Source organism: Anas platyrhynchos, chromosome 4 (assembly GCF_047663525.1).
Source record: "Anas platyrhynchos isolate ZD024472 breed Pekin duck chromosome 4, IASCAAS_PekinDuck_T2T, whole genome shotgun sequence".
Classification (NCBI taxonomy): domain Eukaryota; kingdom Metazoa; phylum Chordata; class Aves; order Anseriformes; family Anatidae; genus Anas; species Anas platyrhynchos.
The window spans coordinates 68,489,393-68,510,314 of NC_092590.1; the positions used below are offsets into that span (position 1 = coordinate 68,489,393).

Below are 20,922 nucleotides of genomic sequence, written 5' to 3' on the forward strand. Positions count from 1 at the left end.
TATTTTTTAAGGCAGGGTTATGCCTTTCTTTCAAAACAGAGCTGCTGAAGTGCTGGTCAGCTTTTATCTTTCAGAGCAACAGTGACAACAGTTAACTGGGACACTGGAATACATTTTTTTTATGGCCTTTTTTAGCCTGATAGGATTCAAACCTCTATCTCCCACATTCTGCAGAGGAGAGGTTACCCTAGCCACCTGGTTACATTAGAGAGGGGAGTGGGAATGGAAAGCATTTTCAGTCTGACTATCCCTGAATGATTATATAGAATGATTGAATATTCATTAAACAAGAATGAGAGAAGAAACAAAAATATTCATGATACATTGCTGGTTTTGCCATCCACATATGAAGAGGGAAACTTCAGTTGCAGTCCCTGATCTAATTATTGTTTAAATATTTAATAGTCTTCACTGCAAAAAACTACATGCACAGAAATTGAAAGCCAAGTCTACCTTTCCCAGTACATGTTTGAACTGCTAGGCATTTCACTCATACTCATCTCTATGCTGTCTTCGGAAGGTGGAATACATAATAAATCCCTAGCAAGTTGAAATATCTTTGAAAGTAAAGAATGCACGTTCCTTATTTTCTCCTTCTCTTTCCCTTTATCACTGCCAAGTACCTTACTGTTATGTTTGACTGGGAGGTGATGCATAGCTTCTAGAATCCTGGAAAAGTCAGCTGATCGCGTGTGCATGGGGTTTAAGTAAGAAAGAGTTCATCAGAGAGATGTAAAATGACAGAGTAGCAAAACATCTATAGAAAATTTGATTCTCTAGACTTAATATATTTTCAGGTTCTAGGCTATTACTGTAACTGGCAGAACTTTCTTACTCTCTGTAGAATTCAGTCAAGAAAACAAAATAGATCATATTAATGAACAATACGCATCAAGTCTGTAGCCTACTTGTTTAGATGCTTTCTCTTCAACCTAAATGCAGATCTTTTCTAAAATGAATGTCAAAGGGAGTTAATAAATTGTAGTTGGGGGGGGAAAAAAAAAAAAAGAACAACAAAACTAAAAGCCAGTAAGTGTTTCTGATAAAAAGCAAATAGTCCAAGACTGAATCATGTCAGCAAGAGACAAACATTCCTGCTCATGCTGAGACCTGGCTGTGTTGTGCCTTTAGTTGAAATGACTGCTTCAGTGTTGCTATACTGTGCTGTAAATGGTGATACACATTTTTATGTTGATGTAAGTCGATACACATTTTCTAGAATTTTTACAAAATTCAGAAAACCTTGTAAATAATCGTAAGGTAAACAGGGGCACTCTGAAGGAAACCTTGAAACTTAATGCAAGATCTTACCTCACACCACTGGGTGGAATATTAAAATATTAAATAAATTTCAGAATTTGCTGTCTTGTAACTAACATAGAGACATTACCACATCAATGTCAAGTTTTCTTTGATTTTTAAAATATTTTCAACCTTTTATCAAAGGGAAAAAAATATATAATGCTCACCATGACTGATGCTCTTGCACTTTATCTGTATGACTCAAAATAAAATCTATAGAAATCAGAGCATTCTTAGGCAGAATGTTCCTACCTGCCTTTTTCCCAAGGAAGGTATCAGACATGTGCATGGCAAAGTTATTGTCACATAAGTGTCTTCTTGGTGAAGAAATCCCAGGCCTTGGCCAGTCATAGTTTTTTAGTTGACGCTTATTGTGGAGGTGTCAGGGTGTTGAACCAAACAGGTTCTGGGATATTTATGTATCTTAACTGGTGGGTCTCCTTTTAAACACCTTGTACTGATCATGTAGAGTACCAAAGAGCTTGAGTCTACTTCGTTCTGTAATTACATAGCTATACAAATCCCTATTGCCAAACCTTAACAGGTATAAATGCATCCATTCTGCTATAATTTCACAGCCTGGGTTATATCACTCGGGTAACTTTGTGGTTGTTTGGTTTTTTTTACTTGTATGCAAAGGCAAAAGCTCTGAATTGCAGCAGGTATGGTACAAATAAAAATATTTTTTTTAGCATAGATTGAACATTCTATAGTAAAAGATGTGCTACTTATTAAGGACATTATATGTTGGTTTGGGTTTTACCTCCATGGTAGTATTAGCAATCATGGAGGGGAAAGGGTACAGAAGCTGCCACTGGGAAGGGTGAACTCTTGGGCCTGGTTGTATTATCTTCCTCAGGAGCTGAACTGGCATTAAGACTGATGTAATTCATTAGTAGGCCCAGGGTGCTTGCAAAGGATAGATATTCCAGTATATCTTGTCAGCACAGTGGGAGTTATGAGATGAAAGATTCATATGGATTTTTGTTTGTTTCTTGCAGTTAATTTTTCTGTTGACTTTTTTTATTAAATAGAAGGAAAGTCTCTTAAGATCAGGGCTGATGCTAGGGCTAGAACTAAAAAAAATAAGGTACAAATACTCCCAAGGGCACTTCTAAAATATGATACTCATTATCTTTGACACTCTTTGTAATAGCTTTCTTGTAATAGCTTTCTAATGCAGATAATTTTGAAATAAAACAATTCAATGTGCCCAGGAAAAGAGAGCCTGTAACCTATTTTTTTTCAGAGGATAAACTCATGGAGGGAGTTTGTGGAGTTAGACTGGGTCTGGAATCATTTCAGATGCTTGAGAGGATATTTCAGTCCTTGCTATTTCTGCCCCAGAAGATCTGTCTGCATTTATTTACTGCAATAGATAAGTGTGCTTGCTAATTCAGTGTTATTTTTTAAAGGACGTTATATTATATTTTGTTATTTTAACCATTCTGAGTAGTATTTATGTGATGTGGGTCACATGACTACAGTGTAAAAGTCATGTTGCAGTTATAAATTGATTCTGTAATTTGCAGAATAATGTTTTAGATATGTCCACATTAAAAATAAAAATGCAGAAATGCATTAGGGAATTTTGCCAGTAGCATAGAATAAGGCACTAAGGTATCATTCACTTTCCTAGTGGAGAAACTACCAGAAGTACACAGTTTAGAGCCACAAAAGAGCGGCTGATCAGCAGTAATCCTTGCTGAAAAAACGTGTATGTTCTGGTCATTAACGCTTTCTCATTTATGTTTCAGGTCAGAGGTGTAAAAGGAGTCTTTCTGGCTAACCAGAAGATTGATGGGAAAGTTACAACTCTAATAACCTACAACAAAGGCCGTGACTGGGATTTTCTAAACCCTCCGGACATTGATATGAATGGCAAACCGACAAACTGCAAACCTGTAAGTGGTCTTATCCTCTCTCTGAAGTCCACGAGGATTATTTGTATGGGCGGGATGTGCAGTAGTGCAGGCAGCCCAAGAGCTTTGTGCAGTGTTTACAAGCTAAACTAATAGACAAATCTACTTACATGACACGAGCACTGGTTTGATACGCTGTTAGTCCAGTCATCTTGTAGAATGAGTCATGACTGTTTGTAGCACTGCAGAATATTTTAGAGCTTAGTTTGACACAAAGATGATATTTTTCTTGTGTGCCAACCACACAACTCACTTTTGGATAATCATGACAACAGTAAGTTGTGTCTGGGCATAAGGGGCACATTTTCAATCAAACATATCTTACCAATACCTTTTTCTGTTTTCATCTTTCATGTTTTTGTTTCATCTTAATCCAAGATAATCTTGTCAAAGGGAACTCTTGCTTGTAAATAAACATCACAATTAATTGAATCAAAAAAATCCTTTCTTTTTGCAAGAGGATGTTATTTCCTTTTGCTTATGTGTCCCAGCTACCCATAGTATTTTGTTCTTTGTTAGACTGTTGTTAACGATTATTGCCATTGCTGCTAGATAGTTTTTAAGCAGTTCTGTCACAAGGATTTTTTTTTTATATAGTAATTTCATGCTGACTTCTTTGAGTTTGTAAATCTTGTTTATTGAGGTAGTGGAATACTATGGAAATTATTGGAGGACAGCAGAGGACTATGGACAGCATCAGAGGTTTTTGATAGTTTAGGTTAATATTTTGGTCTGGACTTTGGCTCCATGGGAAACAGCCATTCTCTTTCTCTATAAAGACACACAGCTGAAGCTGCTCTCTGACTGAGCTTTCATTATGATACAAACATAATTGTTAACTTTTTTTTTTAACACCTGTCATCTTCTTCTTCCCCTACAAGCCTGATTGCTACCTTCACCTCCATCTCCGCTGGGCAGATAATCCCTATGTGTCAGGAACAGTCCATACAAAGGATACTGCACCAGGACTCATCATGGGGGCAGGTAAATGTATGAAATTTTGTAAGAGCTGGAATATGGCAGGAGTTTTTTGCATAGAATCCAGTCTTTTGGATTGTAGCATTTACAATGCTGCAAATGTTAACGGGCTTTCCCTGCAGGATATTCCTTTGTGACATCCCTTGATCAAGCAAATTAATACAAGTTAATTTAAGTCCAAGAGTTCTAGGACAGATCTCTGACAGTTGCCTCTATACATTATACTTCTCTCTGCTGTGTAGTATCTCCTTCCCCATAAGTGCAGTGTGCAGCAGTGATGGTGGCTGAAGGACTTGTCCTGCATTCTTTTTCTCTGGAAACAAAAAGCCTTACCATCTCCTCCAGCGTGAATAATAGCCCAGCAAATTCAATAAATTAATCTAAACAGTGGACAAGCATTTGTTCTTGAAGCTTACATAGAGATAATTTGTCTTGTAATATTTGTTAATACCTTTCCACCTAAAGAGAGATAAAGTGACTGAGGCAAATGTGTCTCAGTGCTGGGAACAATGCTGGTCGTGTTTGCTTCATTATAACATATGTATTGTACCATGTTACTGTGAAGTGGAATTTAATACTATGGTGGAATTTCTTTTATTGACTACTCATCTCCAAAAAAAAAAAAAAAATAAATAAATCACAAGTCTGTTTTACTTTGTACCCTTGTAGTTCACCTATTTATTTATTTTGATTTTCTATTTCTTTGTTTCAAAATTCTTGAAATGCTAACTGTTAAAAGAGTTTTTAAAATCACATTATTCTTATGTTCTAGAATATGTTTAGGTGAAATTCACAAGTGTACTACATATCTTTTCCTACAAATATATGTTTTTAATCAATAACTGTTTTTACCTTAGCTTATAATAGTGTCTTATAAAAAGGTTTCTAAACTGAAAATTTCCTAAGAATTTCAAGGCAAGCATATTTGCTGTTGAATGAGAATGACAGTTCGTATTACTTCAATATAAATGAAGATTTCAAGTGTTCTCTTAGTGTAAATGGGGTTCAAAATATTTTACTGGAGGTAGACCTACCTGGGGAAATGCTGCTATGTTTTTAGTGACAAGAATGAGACTGAGAATTTGTACAGTGCCTTTGTAGTTACATTTCTGGGAAGTATCTAAGTAGGTGTTTAATTCACATTTAATATATTCCAGTAATTCAGAAAATAACTTCCTTCTCAAGGATTTTCTTTTTACATAAAGGTACTCCTATTCTAATGTAGGTTCTTACTTCTAGCCTTATTATATTGAACCTGCACACTTTTTACTTGCATATTAAGCAATGTAGTTTGATTAATGAGTCTGTTATTTCCACTTCTTTTTTCTCTGTCCTTGCATTATAATCTGATGTAGTGAACTGATAATTTTTGAGATCTTGGTTTGTTTTCATTCGACTGGGTTTTGTGTGTATTTTTGAAGTGCACAGTCCTGAAATATCAGGGATGGCAGGTTGGAGAAGAATACTTTACCCTTAATTCCTTCCTAGAATGTGGTTCCTTAAAAAAAAAAAAAAAAAAAGACATGAAGAGTGGCTGAGGGAACTGGGATTTACTCTGGAGAAAAAGGAGGCTGTGGGGAGACCTTAACAGTCTCTAAAACTACCTGAAAGACAGTTGCAGTGTGCAGTGTGACAGTCTCTTTTCACAGGTGGTAAGTGATGGTATGTGAGGAAATGGCCTCAATTTGCACCAGGGGAGGTTTAGATTAGATGTCATAAAGAGTTAGTTCATGGAAGGGGTAGTTAGATACTGCAACAAGCTGCAGAGGGAAGTAGTGGAGTCCCCATCCCCGGAAGTGTTTAAGAGATGTGTGGATGTGCTGTTTTGGAACGTGGTTTAGTGGTGGGCTTGATAGTGTTAGGTTGATGGCTGGACTTGAGGATCTTAAAGGTCTTTTCAAACCTAAATGATTTTATGATTCCGTGAGATTATATCATTGTGACTGTTTTAGCATATCTGGTAGGTAAACTGCAGTTTTCCTCAATATAAGGAAATGTTCTTTCTAATGTCATCCAGATATCATTAAGAACTGGACTGATTTGTTAAATTTGACTTGTTGAGCAACCTCTAACAGAATTGAAATGGTAGAGGCACCACCACTCATAGCAGCTGGCTAAAAAGATGGGAAGAATGGTGTGAAAGTACAAAAAATATTTCCAGGAATAGGGCAGTACATCCTTTCTGTGATAGAAGGTCACGTAGTTGTAAACAGAGCAAAAGGACGATTTAAAAATCTCAAAGAGAAGCTGCATGTCTCTTGTAAACAGATGACCTGTCTCAGCTCAAATTTTGGCTTGCGTTTGTATTATTTGTATGCTCAGTGCACATCCTTTGATCTTATCTGGAAAACCTGATATTCTTGTAAGCTTACCTTCTTATCAGAAATACTTTATATACAACAAGCTTGTGTTTCTTCTGGACTGATTTTCAACATTGATAATCACATGCAAATCAGTAGAAGTACTAGTTCCTTAGCACATACAGAAATGAGATTATTTGGGCCACATCACATACTTGCAATTTTACTGTTAGATTTAGTGAGAGCACATCATCTGGAAATGACAGACGATAATAAAGATCCAGGAATGTCAGTTGATCACAGTGTGACTACAAACCATCAGTGTGTTGTGCTGTGGAAAAGGGGAATGTATTCTGAGGGTGAAGTAGGTAAATAATGGCCAACAGAGAGAGGGAAATATTAACACTGTCAAAATACTGTACTAATAACAGCATGTACAACTCTGATCATCAATTTTCAGGACCAATGTGCAGGTGCTAAGGACTACTTGGCATTTGATGAAAATAGAGGTTCTATTTACATGGAGATTCTCATTAGCTGAAAAAATATGAAGGCTGATAAAGAATCTGATTTTTCTTGAAAGTGTAACCATGGGGTAGAAACAAATGGCAGTAAAGAGATGCTTATCGTATGATGTAAACAACTGGATAAGAACTGGAAATCAGAATTTCTAATCATAAGAGCAGTGAAACTGCTCCTCTCAATAAGAGCAGTGTGGTTACTAATAAAAAGACCAAACCAAAATAATGATGATGATGATAATAATAATAAATTCCTTTAACATGAAATTGGTACATTATAGAAACATTATATGACACGCTTGTGACAGTTGAAAACCTAACTCGTGACTTAAGGATAGATTTGATACTATGCTTGAAAATCACAGCACAGAGACTACTAAATAAGGTTTTAACTTGAAAGAATAATTAAGTGGCAAACAGCATTAAAGTGTTGAGCATTTGGGAAAAATGCAAAAATACGATGGTAAAATTGCATCTTTTCAAACTCACATTTACAAGTAAAAATTGCACTCTATTAAAGTTGCATAAATAGTTATGAGGTATGTATATTTGTAGCTTATAAATATATATCTAAATTGTGCAGACATAATATTAAATTTTATAGCTACACATTAAAGTGTTCTTTCAAATAACTGGCTTGTTCCCTTTAAGAAACGTAATAGGATTTCACATTTACATTTTATTTTTGTGCATTTTAATCTTGGCAGCAACTTCTCTTTTTTTCACAGCATCAGCTATGAAATGTGTGTCAATTGATGTGTAAATTTTTATTATAAACTTGTGAAAGACTTTCCTATGAAAAATGTTTAGAAAAGTGTAGATTTTTCAGGTGCTAGTTTACTATAATTCTCTGCTTAGCCTCCAATCCAGATGGCAAGTCAAGCAAGCAGTAAATTTTGCACTTCTGTGTGAATTGAGGAAGTACTGGAAAGTTCAGTTTACTTTTTGCCATGTCTGGCCCAAATACGTTGCATGCATTGTAATAAATGTATGTAGTTTTTCACCAAAGTAGCATGCCAAGCTGCCACTTCAAAAAAGGTGAGATAACAGGGAGATGACGGAGCATTTCCTAGTGCTCTTCACAGTGAAGATCCTGCAGTTCCTGAAGATTTTTCTCATGTCAACATGTTCCTTAACTTTGTGTGAATCGCTCCCTCAGCTAAACACTACTTCAGTTTGCCAAGCAAAAACAGCGTATCTGGGACATTGAAACACAAATTGGTCACATGCTTGTTCTACACTGACTGGTAGTTTACAAACCATGAATTTTTAGCTTGTTCATTGACTGCAGAGATGCTATGGATGTATTAATTAACAGGCAATGTAGGCAAGGTACATTCCTCTTTCTGATGCAGGTATCTGTCTGTATGCTAAATTTAAGTATCTGGAAAAGATTTTCCATATTTGAAGGATTATCAAAGTGTTGCATGTGGGGATTATTTCTTCTCAGAGTAAGCATGTCTAAAATCACATAAAAAATATGGGTAAATGCAGTGATAAGTAGTGGTTAGAATACATAAATCAGTAGTAAATTTAAATGAAGTTAATCTCCGATATTTCTGTGACCCAGTAGGAACCTGCCAAAATGCCTGAGCAATGAAAAACTCTAATTAGCTAACTATTTTGAGGTCTGTATATGTTTTCACAACTATACCACAATTCCAGAGAGCTTAGCTGTCTACTGGCCATCATTAAAATGCATTATGTTCTTTCAGAAATCAGACCACTGCCAACTGCTAATCTGATGTGCAAAATTATGAATAGCTGAGATAGATATGTGGGACAGTAGTTGGTGACCTTGTAGCCTAGCTTTCAGGCATGCCACCCCTGCAGGGATGGAATGTGATTTTACCCATTTACCTTACCTAATCCTTTGTTCAGGAAAGGCAAATGGAAAGCATAGGCATGAAGATTTACTATATCCCAAATCACAATTTGAAAACGTTTTTAAGAATGCAAATAGCAGAGATGAAAGAAGACTGTGTTTAATAATAAAAAATAAAATAAAATAAATCTGAAATTCTTACCAAAATGTTTCCTTATGTTTCCTAAATTTAGCAAACAAGTTGTCCGAACATAACAGCGGAACCATACTGGCTAACACCAAGAGTCTCTAGCACAATATCCTGGCTCTGTCGGCAGCAAAAGCTTTTGGGGAGGTTGTTAAGAATGGTGAAAGTGTGTATGGTGACCTGGCCCTGATGTGGGAGAAAGCACAGACACACGAATGTTTCTGATAAATTGTATAGGGAAAAAAAAAAAAAAAAAAAAAAAACTACCACAGTTAGGTCCCTTCACCTACACAACCCACTGAAACTGTCATACTTTGGCTTTTTACCCTCTGACACATCCATCACAACCAGGGTCGTGCCATAACACATCCTCAGTTTCATGACATGAGAACCCCATTTTCATGGCCTATAACATAAACCTCAAGTTCTTTTAGGTAATTAGAACCAAAAACAAAACAAATGAACAAAACAACAACAAACAGAAAATCCTCACACAAAAAAAAAAAACAAAACACATCTACCATGGCAGTAGCACCTGGTGAGACCTTGGGCTGTGTTATGTAGTATGAACGTGGGTGAGTGATGCCAGTTGGCCTCAGGGCTGCAGGATGATCCCTTATTTAATGTATGTGTGTAGTTTGCAATAATGCCACCTGGTCATTAGGGATAAAAGATGAGGCAATACATTGAAAATTGAACGAGAAATGCAGAAAGCGAAGTTGAAACACACAGTCTCAGTAATTGAAGGGTCATCTTTTCTATTTTCTTATTTAGCTGCAAAGGACAAAATAACTCAGGTTTGAGAAGGTTCTGTACCACAGGTGAAAATTTTAAGACTAGGAGGCAAAATGTGAGTCAGAGGATTTTTCAGGCCATTTAGATCAGCAAAAAAAAATACATTAGAATGATACCAATCATAGCTCTGGCTACATAGTCTAAAGTTTTTTACCTACACCAAATACAGGAACTTTTCCAGTATGGACTTGGAATTGCATTCAGGATATTATAACCTTTACATGTTACCTCAGATTTTGAGATCTAACACAAACCCAATAAAATGATAAAAGGTTTCCATGTTGTAGTGGCACACCTGAAGAGTTACTTCAGATTTTTACAGCTATAATAAAGATTCTGGCATGATTCACCAGTTTACTGTGATGTTTGTGGATTGTGTTACTGTGTGGACATATCAGTGTGTGGTGGGTAGCAGAACGGTACTAATGAACTGCTCTTTGGGGGGTAAGACATTTGATGTCTTCAAAGTGTTGTATTCTAGTCTAGGCTAGATTCTAGGGCTGAGTATAATTTGGCTATTTCTCACATTGTGCATCACTTGATTGTGATGTCCGTTGTGCTTATGTTACTGGCTGCCATGCTTAACACAAATATGGTTCATAATTCCACTCAGATACAGCAAGAAAAATTTTAGAATGTTTCAGTTGTGTTTTCTGAGTGCTTGTATGACTTTGCAGTCATTTGTTTGCAATGTTGTTATGTCAGGATTTTTTCTGCATTTTGTTTGAAGTGAATTGGAGCTGTTGCAAAGGAGTTTATGGGGTGCTATTACGTATGCTTTGTCTAGTTAGCTAGTTTAATTCAGTAATGTGACACACTGTGAAGTAGCTAGAGCCTTGAAGTAAAAGTGTACACTCAAAAATAGCAATCTGCTGTATCTTTGAAGTTGCATTTTACTAGAATATACAAAAAAAAAAAAGTTAAATCAATGTAACACTTTAAATACAGACCTCAGTTCCTTTGTGACATAGATTAAATAGAAAGGTTTGAAAACAAAACTGTGATGAGTCCAGTAAGTTGCTTTTTTTTGTTGTTTTTTTTTTTTGAAGGACTTGTCTCCATTTGTGATGCAGGTTTCCTGCTTGCTATTTCTCCTGCTTTTTCCTTCCCAGTCCACTAACACTGTTTTTCAACAAGTACCCGTTGTATAGCTACCAGATAGCAAACAGTAAATAAATTGAAAAGAGTTTTCTTACGTGCTTGCAGACTTGACTTTATAAAGTTTGCAAAAATTAATGGAATCACTTCTAAAAAAAATCTGGAGTTAGTGAAAATTACAGCCTTCATTAGTGCATAGAGCATTATTACATCGACAATCAGAAGTCACTGCAGGCATCACCTATTTTATTTTTTTTATTTTTACCTTTGACCTGGGGATAGACTGCTTTTAAAGGTCAAAGAGCAGAGCCTTTCCCCAGAGTAGCACACCAGCCTTCATGCCGTTTGTCATCAGTTGTGTTTTTTGACAGAATGGCACTTCTCTGTAAGTACAACTGAGTCCAATGTCTTTTGTTCGTTTACCAAGAAAAGACAATAAAGGTAAAAACAAAGCTAGGAGAAGTCAGATCTGTCTCGTTAGAGAGCTGCAATTACAAAGCTTTTGCTAATATCTTTCTCATTAGCGTATCAGCTGGATATAAAAGGCTTTCTAATGAAGCAGAAGTTGATGATGTTTAGTTTACAGACTAATTCTCCATTAGCTAAGGCAATTTACCACTGCACTTTTTAAGGTGCAGCTCCATATCACTTCTCAATATAAAGATCTACGCATGTAAGTAGAGTTCATTAAAAGGTAAAACAGAATAATTGGCATTTATCCAAGAGCAAAACTAACAATGCAATCATTAAAAGGTATCTGTGCAAAGAAAGGTGTAGACTGAAAGCAACACATTACATCCTAGCAAGAAAATAAATTTCCAGCTATCCCAAAGAAAAAGTTCTGTAATTACAGAATCAGAAGCATTTACAGGAGCATATGCCAGTGAAAACTGTATAAGGAAAGTAAGAATAGTGAATAATGAAAATGAGAATAGCAAAAGAGTAAAGAAATATATATTTTGGTTAAACAGCAAGTCAAATCTGCCTTCCCTTCCTACAAATCCTGAGAAGATGTTTTCTCATTCACACCCCCTTCTAGTGGCCAGACTGATCTTTGCTACACAAAACTGATGGAATCTGGTCCTACTTCCCTATGAGAGCTTCAAGACTCAGGAAAATCAGATCAACCTTCCTGATCTTTGTTGACATGGGTTTTTAAGATTCAAAGTGATAATAAAGTGAAAATGGCTATAAAACAAATATTTTTAAATAAACTTAAAATTTAGGAGGAAATATAACTGAACTCAAATGCGAAGCTTTCATTTTACATCTGTCTCATTCAATAGTATTCAGGAGTTTAAAATGTTTAATTGTTTTTTGCTTGCTTTGTGTTTTTTTTGTTTGTTTGTTTTTTCTTAAACTGGAAGTTCTGCCTATGTGAAATGTGTTTGCAACTTACTGTTGTTTCTGTCACTGAGGTTTCATTTTGAATGCTGGTATCGTGGGGCCTTTCTTAAATCCAGACAGCCTTATGTGAAATAAATAACTTTGTTGTGAAGCCAAGTGATTGCCCTTACTAGCCCAGCTGCATGGACCAAGTTGGCAGAGAGCTGTGGGAAGGTGAGACCTCCGGGTGAGGCCCCATGGCCTTATTGCTGACATGGTGCTGGGCCATTTTTGAAAACAGTGATTTTTTTTTAAGGAAGGAATAGGGGCTATTTACTCCACAATTACCTGCTTGTTTTTCTTTTTCCTTCTGGCTTGGTACAGCTGCTGTCACAACCAGTAGCAGCCATGAGGGTCGTCTATGCACTTTGAGTCTAAATTGGTTTTGGCACATTTTTAATCTTACTGGTTTTATCATAGAACTGTAGAAGGCCTCACGTTGGAATAGACCTTAAAGATAACCTAGTTCCAGCCCCCTGCCATAGGCAGGGATGCCACGCACTGGATCAGGTTGCCCAGGGCCTCATCTAACCCGGTCTTGAATGCCTCCAGCAATGGGGTATCCGCAGCTTCTGTTCCAGTTCCTCACCACCCTCTGAGGGAAGAATTTTTTCCTAATCTCCAATCTAAATCTCCCCTCTTTTAGTTTAAATCCATTCGCCCTTGTCCTGTCATTATCTGATTGAGCAGAGTCGCTCCATCTTTTTTGTAAGCCCCCTTTAAGTACTGGAAAGCTGAAATATATATACACACTTCACCCATACAAACCCAGTTCTTAGATGAGTATTCAGTCCCCATCACCTTCATTCATACTATACCAACCTTATCAAATCTCCTAATGGCTTATAGGAACAGGGATTTATTTCAAATTGACACAACCAACTAAATCTTTGTTGAACCACTCAATAAATTGAGGGCATGGCGTTAGATGGGAAGAGGAAAAAGCAAGAAGCATCTTCTAAAACAGTTGATACAGTTGAAGGAAATGAACAGCATTTTATAAATTTGCTGATCCTACATAAAATGTAGCATAATCTTATCTGGGCTTTATGCATGGTTAAATAATGTAGTTAAACTTTTAAGTAATGAAACACATGCAGTCTTGATGGTCTAAATAGAGTGTGTTTTGAGCAGTGAGCAGAGTCATTCCTCTCTGGAACCTTTCAGCACTAATGACTACGCTCTGCCAAGACAGATCTGTTTTGGTGGTAAAAAACAGCTATTTATATAACACAAATGAAATTTCATACTGCTAATCTAATCTCAAGTGTTTTGCTTCCTCATCTCTTCTGCTTAAGAGGATCTGGTAACTTTTGCCTTTCTTTTTACTGCAAAAACATGCAAACCATATATTTGAGTCAAAATCCCCTGGAGGACATCATTTAGAAGGAATATCATGCTATGATTGTTTCACTACAACTGTCTGGTGATTCAGTAGTTTTCAGTTTGAAACAAAACATGTTAAAAGATGGAGATCTTGCTATTTGGGATTGCACCTTCTAAGATCTTGTTTCACAAGTTTGTTTCAATACTCCTGTTTGCTACCTGCTGCTCTTCAGTGCTATTTTTAAAAATATTCCATAGCTTCCTGGTGAATACTTAAGTAAATCAAGTAATTCTGCTTGAGACTTGCATTTACAGTGCCTTTCAGATCCCATCCCCACTTTTCAGTGTTAAATATTTATCCTGAGTATTTATCCTTTTTTTTCCATAAAGTCATGCAGATAAAACTTTTTTTATTTTAACACTTCAGTATGAATAATTTTACATAATGTGATTAAGGTAGGGATTCTGAGTTGATGCACATTTCACACTTGCATCTTAAATATATGTTCTAGTATCAATTTTTTAAGCATGCCGGAAAAAAACTAAAATGTTGTTTTGGCCTGTGTTTTAGTACAATTAAACTTCATTGCTCCCACCTATATGCATCTAGCACTGTTTAAAAAAAAAAAAAAAAAAAAAAAAAAAAAAAGTTGCATATGTTTTTAAGAGGCTATATCTGTTGATACTAGAATAAGCATCTCCACCAATCATCTAAGTTTAATTCTTGCTCTGACTAGTGTCAGAACTGGATCCAGTGTCTTGTTAATTGGGTGCCACTCTTGTTTCCTTCTCCTTTGTGACAGGTAACCTGGGGTCCCAGCTGGTTGAGTATAAAGAAGAAATGTACATCACATCTGACTGTGGGAATACGTGGCGTCAGGTAGGAAACAGAACTAGTCAAAGGCAACAGGAAATATTTTTAATTTAACTAATATGATGTATTTTATAATGATAAACTTATTTTCATACACCCACTCTTTTGAGGTAGGTGGCTATTATTATTCCCCTTTCACTTGGAAACTGAGAGATTAAGGAGGTGATTTACAAAGACTCTAATTGGTTAGGCTGTCAGGTTCCACTGAAACAAATATTTTGTTCTTTTTACAGAGCTTGCAAATACATTGCATAAGAAACATGCAGTCCATTTAGGTTTTTTCATAGTTTCAGTAATCTTCCTATGCTAATGATGAAGTTGACTTGGGCTAAATCTTGCAGGACAAATATTCCAAGCTGAAAGACATGGTTTGAAAGAAAGGGGGACATTTTTCTGCTTCACAGTTAAAAAATGGTATTTAAGCTTAAACTTTTTTCTCCATTGAAGGTGAGAAAGCAAAAAGAGATTGAAAAGAACAATAAACCTTTTAATGTTTTTTGGTATGATTTAATCAGTTATAGGACTACAAACATTAAAGTATTTTTTTAAAAAACAGCACAGTCTTGTAGTAGTTGAAATGGCATTTGATTTTTGGATGTCTTATGCTTCCAGTTCTTAGTGTTGATTTAAGCATTGTACCTTTGTTATTCATTTTATCTTAAATTGCTCTGTATCAGCAACGATTAATCATAGGAATATATTCTTTTTTTTGAGTGTAAATATCAACAACAGTAATGGTCATAAGACATGATGAAGTTCTGTGAACTACTTCTGATGTATATTCAGAAAAAGAAGGAAAAAAAAGCCCTCAAAGCACCAAAGTGCATCAAAAAGTCATTTGATTTCTGTTAAAACGGTCTTTTAGTGTTCAGATGAATTAAGATCTAGTTGTGTTATAATCTAAGTACAAGTAGGTGTGCAGGTGCTCTCACTAGTGTTATTGACCTCAGGAATTTTGAGATAAAAAGAGCAAAATACAGAAATTTTCTTAGATTGCTATTTCAGGGTGCCATTAATACTCCACAGGAGGGCTTTTTAAAATAAATATATTATTTTTGTCATGATAATGTCCTTTGACTTTTAAAAGATGAGATTTTATGCCAAAATCTTTCTTGAATTCCAGCAGATGATAAATAGGTGGTTAAATGCAAAAGCCTTCCAGGATTTACAGCCTGTATTGTGTTATCTAAGTCTTAACAGAGGCCTCTCTAATATTTTATCGTCACAATTTTCCAGAGTTCTATAGTCTTGATGGGGTGAAAAATAAGAAGGAAAGAGAAAAAATGATCAATTTCATATTTTTGCTGCTTTTATTTGTGAGGCACTCAGGCAAATGATCTGTGATGGAACTTGACCTTAAGATGACTATTCAAGCTGTAAAACCAGCAACAAACTGTTCCTCATTATGACACCATTGCCTGCTTGATTTTAATTAAAGCTGCTATGAAGCCTTTGGAATAGCTTGCTCAATATTTGTGATCAAAATAAAAATTTACTTTCAAGTGAGATGATATGGGAATTACTTAGAGAGTAAACTACAGGGCTCTTGTGCTGGTAAAAGGAGAGCGAAGTTCATGTTTTGTTACAATTTCTAAGGCAGTTTTAAGTCACTGGCTTAGAAACATTGTGGCAATGGTTGGTAAGTGCCCCACACCTTTCTCACGCTCCACACATGACATTGCAGAGCTGTCTACAAACTCTACTAGAAGAAAAGCTATCTGTGTTTGTGTAGAGTGAAAAAGCAACATAGAAAAGTAAATATAAAGAACCTAGGAGAAAGGGTAGTTCAAGGAATTAAATAAAAGCTTTCCTGAGGTCATAGCAATATTGGCACTGAGACTTATAGGAATATAGGACAGGGAGGAAGGTCAAAGATTGTGTAATTCAACCACCTGCTCTGAAGCAACATCAAACGAACCAGAAACATCTTTAACAGAGATTTGCCAGATCTATTTGTTAATCCTTCACTGTAGGAGATTCTGTAGTCTACCTATATGCTGTTTCACCGTTCTTCATAGATTTTTCTGAGTATTTAACATAAGCTGCTTTTTGTGCTGCTTTGCATATCCTTGCTTTTTGTGGTTGTTCTTGCAGTTTCATAAATTTTGCAAGGTAAGCTGATTTATTCCTGTCTTTGGAGAGCACTGGTTTCCTGTCAGCTTTAAATAACCTTTCAGATGTTGAAAGGCAATTATCATGTCTATCCATAGCATAGGTTGTTGTTGGTTGGTTTCCTTTTTTTCCTTTTTTTTTTTTTTTTCTCCTGCCTTTTGGAAGAAAAGCCTTCTTTTCCTGATGGATCTAGTTTCTAAACTGCTTTTCCCCTTTGTTGCTCATCAGCTGGACTATCTAATACGATGGCTCTCCCTGGAACATGGTAAAACTGGATGCAAAATTACAAATTTTATCATTACTAAACAGAATTAAATGTTTGCCATTGGCGTCTTAGCATTTCTGTCACCTTAATTCAGAAGATCTCTCTTTTTTGCACTAGCATCACATTGTTGACTCAGATTCAGTCTGTGATTTGTAACAGGGACCAGTCCCTAAGTTACTGAATTTGTAGTGCATCTCTAGGTTAAAGGAAATCTATTCATTATTTTCCTTCAATTTCTTAACTGATTTTATACACTTGGAACGATTTCAACTGAACCTGTATTTCCATAACTTGTGTATTGTAATGTTACATGAGAATTCAGGATGACTTACTATGAGTACCATTCATGGCAGGATGTACAGCTAGCATTGATAGGCAGAAATAAAAATGCCCAAACAAGAATTTTGTAAAATTAAGTAAATATTTTTGATAAACAGGAAAAAAAAAAAAAAAGGAAAAAAAATCTCATCAGAGAAAATACAAATTGAGTTGGTTCCAATTGTTCTCCTGCCTTTCTGTTGCATGATGCTGGAGTTGCTTATGGACATCTTTCAAAAGCACTTTTGTGTTGAAAACACTATTGCTTTACTGTATAACATTTTATAGCAAAATGAAATTTGTAATGGTGCACAGTACAACATGGCACTGTAAACAGCAGAGGTTTAGGAGCCAATTGACAAGTAACTTGAATGTCCATGCAGTGGCAGTGATCTGGATTGTATGTGAGCAAAGGAAATCTAGCCTTGACATTATGAACTACATGAGCTTAGATCATCTTAAGTGAACCATGAAGATGTAGCCTAAGGTGAACTCATGGGATAGATATGTCTATTTGGAAGATTTCTCCGTCTATTAGACCAGGAAAACAATATCGTAAAATGTGTTAATGATAGTGAATAAGATAGATAAATAAATCTCACGTCCTGGGAGCAATGGAGTATCTTTGAACACATTTTAGAACGTAAAGGTTTTAAACATTGTTTTTCCCTGTGGGACCTGTTTTTTCAGTGCTGATTTACGAAATTTTATGATGCTCTGCTAAATGTTAAGAATGACCTTATGTATAATACAAGTATGTTTTTTTTGTTTTTTTGTTTTTATTTTAAAGAAATAGTTTCTGTTCACATTATGGCTGCCACTGCTATTTCAACTGCATGTGTTAACAACACTGTGTTTGAAATAGGGCAGAGTAAGAGTGGCTTTTGGAAGAAATTGAAAAGTGAGCCCATATGGAACCTAATGAGGTTCAACAAGTCTAAGTGCAAGTCTAACTGCACCTGGGTTGAGGTAATCCCAGACATGAGTACAGAATGAGTGGAACTCTTTGGGAACAGCCCTGCCGAGAAGGACTTGAAGGTTCTGGTGGATGAAAAGCTCGACATGAACCATCAGTGCGTGCTTGCAGCACAGAAGGCCAACTACATTCTGGGCTGCATCAACAGAGGGGTGGCCCACAGGGGAGGGAGGGGATTGTGCTCCTCTGCTCTTGTGATGGCCCACCTGGAGTGATGCAGCCAGGTCTGGTATGCCCAGCACAAGAAGGATGTGGGGCTGTTAGGGTGGGTCCAGAGGGCCACAAAGATGATCAGTGTGCTGGAGCATGTCTCCTATGAAGAAAGGCTGAGAGAGCTGGGGGTGTTCAGCCTGGAAAAGAGAAGGCTCTGGGGTGACGTTATTGCAGCTTTTCAGTACTTAAAGGGGGCTTAAAGAAGAAGATGGAGAACAACTTTTTCCTTGGGCAGACAATGAGAGGACAGGGGGGAATGGTTTTAAACCAAAAGAGGGGAGATTTAGATTTGAGTTTAGGAGGAAATTCTTCACTCAGAGGGTGGTGAGGCACTGGAACAGGTTGCCCAGAGATGCTCTGAATTCTCCATCCCTGGAGGTGTTCAAGGCCAGGTTGGACAAGGCCCTGGGCAGCCTGATCTAGTGGGTGGCATCCCTGCCCAAGGCAGGGGGTTGGAACTAGATGATATTTAAGGTCCCTTCCAACCTGAGCCATTCTATGATTCTATGAAAAAATGGCTTAAAAAAAAAGACAAGAATAAAAAAACTTTCATGGTGGATCTGCTGTGGAAGTATCTAGTGGAAACACAATGCTCTATCAACCTACTAAGATGACAAAGAAAGTCTATTGTGTGTCTAGGAACTGAATCTATATCCCAATCTCCAGTCCACTGCTTCATAATCTTTATGTATCAAAGTAATTTGGAATGTATTTGTTTAAGCAAGATTAGGTGTTTGTGTTTTTGGTTTATTTGTTTTTTTTTTCCTGCAGACATCTTAAAAATGAGATGAAAGTGACTTCAGGTATTTCGGATTACTTTTCAAACTTAGGCATCTCAGAATAAAATTGTGTGCAATAAATTTTTCTTTGATCATTTAAACGTGTTTCATTTATTTAATGGAGATCTCTTAATTGCTCCCAATTGATAACCTGGCCTGAAATAGCAGCTGAAGTTGTTACAGTAGACACAGGAACAAACAGAGAGCAGAGGGAGATAAAAGACATTGACTTTATGACAAAGTTCTCAAAAAAAAATCAGAGAAGGAAAGATGTAGAAATGGACTATAATAATCAAGTTCTGTAGTGGCTGGCTATTTGTTAGGGTCATAATAAATATATTACCTGACTTCAGTTAGTGGAGAGGCATAGGACAGAATTCATGACTGACTGCGAAGATGCATATTACTTATTCCTGGATTTTGACTTCAGCTCTGATACCAGGACCATCTTTACATACACCCTTTTGTCCTGATTTTGGCTGGTATAGAGTTAATTTTCTTCCTAGCTGGTATTGTGCTGTGTTTTGGATTTAGGATGGGAATAATGCTGATAACACACTTCTGTTTTAGTTGTTGCTGAGCAGTGCTTACACTAACTCAAAAATGTTTCAGTTTATGCTGCCCTGCCATCAAGGAGGCTGGGGGTACACAAGGAGCTGGGAGGAGACAGAACCAGGACAACTGTCCCAGGCTGACCAAAGGGATGTTCCAGGCCATATGGCATTGTGCTAAACAAACAAACAGATAAAAATAAATAAGTGGGGGGCCACTGCTCAGGGACAGGCTGGGCATCAGTTAGCAGGTGGTGAACAATTGCATTGTGTATCACTTTCTTTGTATTTTCTTTTCTTCTTATTATCATTTATTATTTTCCCTTTCTTTTATTTCCTATTAAACTGTCTTTATCTCAACCTATGAGTTTTTACTTTTTTACTTTTGTTTTTAGGTGTTTTAAAAAGTAGAGATAAATATTTACTTCTGTACTGATCTCCACAAGCATGAATTTATTAATACATTTTGATTTGCTGAAGATGAAAGAATTTCATACATTTTGGTTATAAAATGTTTGTAATGTGTGCAAGAAGAGCATGGTATAAACATGGTATTAATGTGTTCGCTGTGCCTTGTAGTGTGCCATGGTTTATGTGGAAGTAGGGTAAAGCTGACATACTGAAATGGTGCTCTAGGAATTGCTATGGTGCTTTTCTGGGAAAATCTGATTTGGATGAAGTCATGTAGATACCAGCCTCCATTATCTTCAGTATGAAGGTGAAGCTTTTGGAGACTTGATGTTCTGGTATTGCTGTTTCTTTTGGATTTAAGCAGAAGTTCAAACAAAGTTTATAGGAGGATCAAAACTCCGCTTGCTTATCTGAGTCCAACTGATCTTGTCCTCTTGAACCGTGTCTGAAATTAATGTCTGCCTTTTACTGTATTCTCTTCTAAAATATGCAGCTTTGTGTAACAAGTACACAGGAATGTAAATGCTTCATATCAGGATGTTGCCAGTAAATTGGCAATACTGAACAGCTGATCAGTCACTTGAAGTCCTAGGATTCCCATAAAATATGCTCTCACTAGATGAGAGGAAGACTGAATTCCGAATCCAAATTAAATGTTTGCTATTTTTGAAGTAATTGTGAATGACAGATAAAGACTCCCCCCACCCTCCCTTTAGTTCAATCTTGCCGATAAACTCTCTAAATACAGCATTCGGTACTATCAAAAAAAAAAAAAAAAAAAAA

General features: G+C 36.4%; 1 protein-coding gene across 14 annotated transcripts in view; it reads left to right on the forward strand.

The window, feature by feature from the left end:
- SORCS2 (sortilin related VPS10 domain containing receptor 2) overlaps positions 1-20,922 on the forward strand; it is a 594,922-nt gene that overhangs the window by 512,103 nt on the left and 61,897 nt on the right. For all 14 annotated transcript variants that reach the window (XM_072037800.1, XM_027457435.3, XM_027457437.3 and 11 more), the window contains exons 10-12: positions 3,060-3,206; positions 4,106-4,208; positions 14,444-14,520. In XM_072037800.1, the coding sequence (XP_071893901.1) occupies positions 3,060-3,206; positions 4,106-4,208; positions 14,444-14,520 (327 nt within the window). The remainder of the gene's footprint in view (positions 1-3,059; positions 3,207-4,105; positions 4,209-14,443; positions 14,521-20,922) is intronic.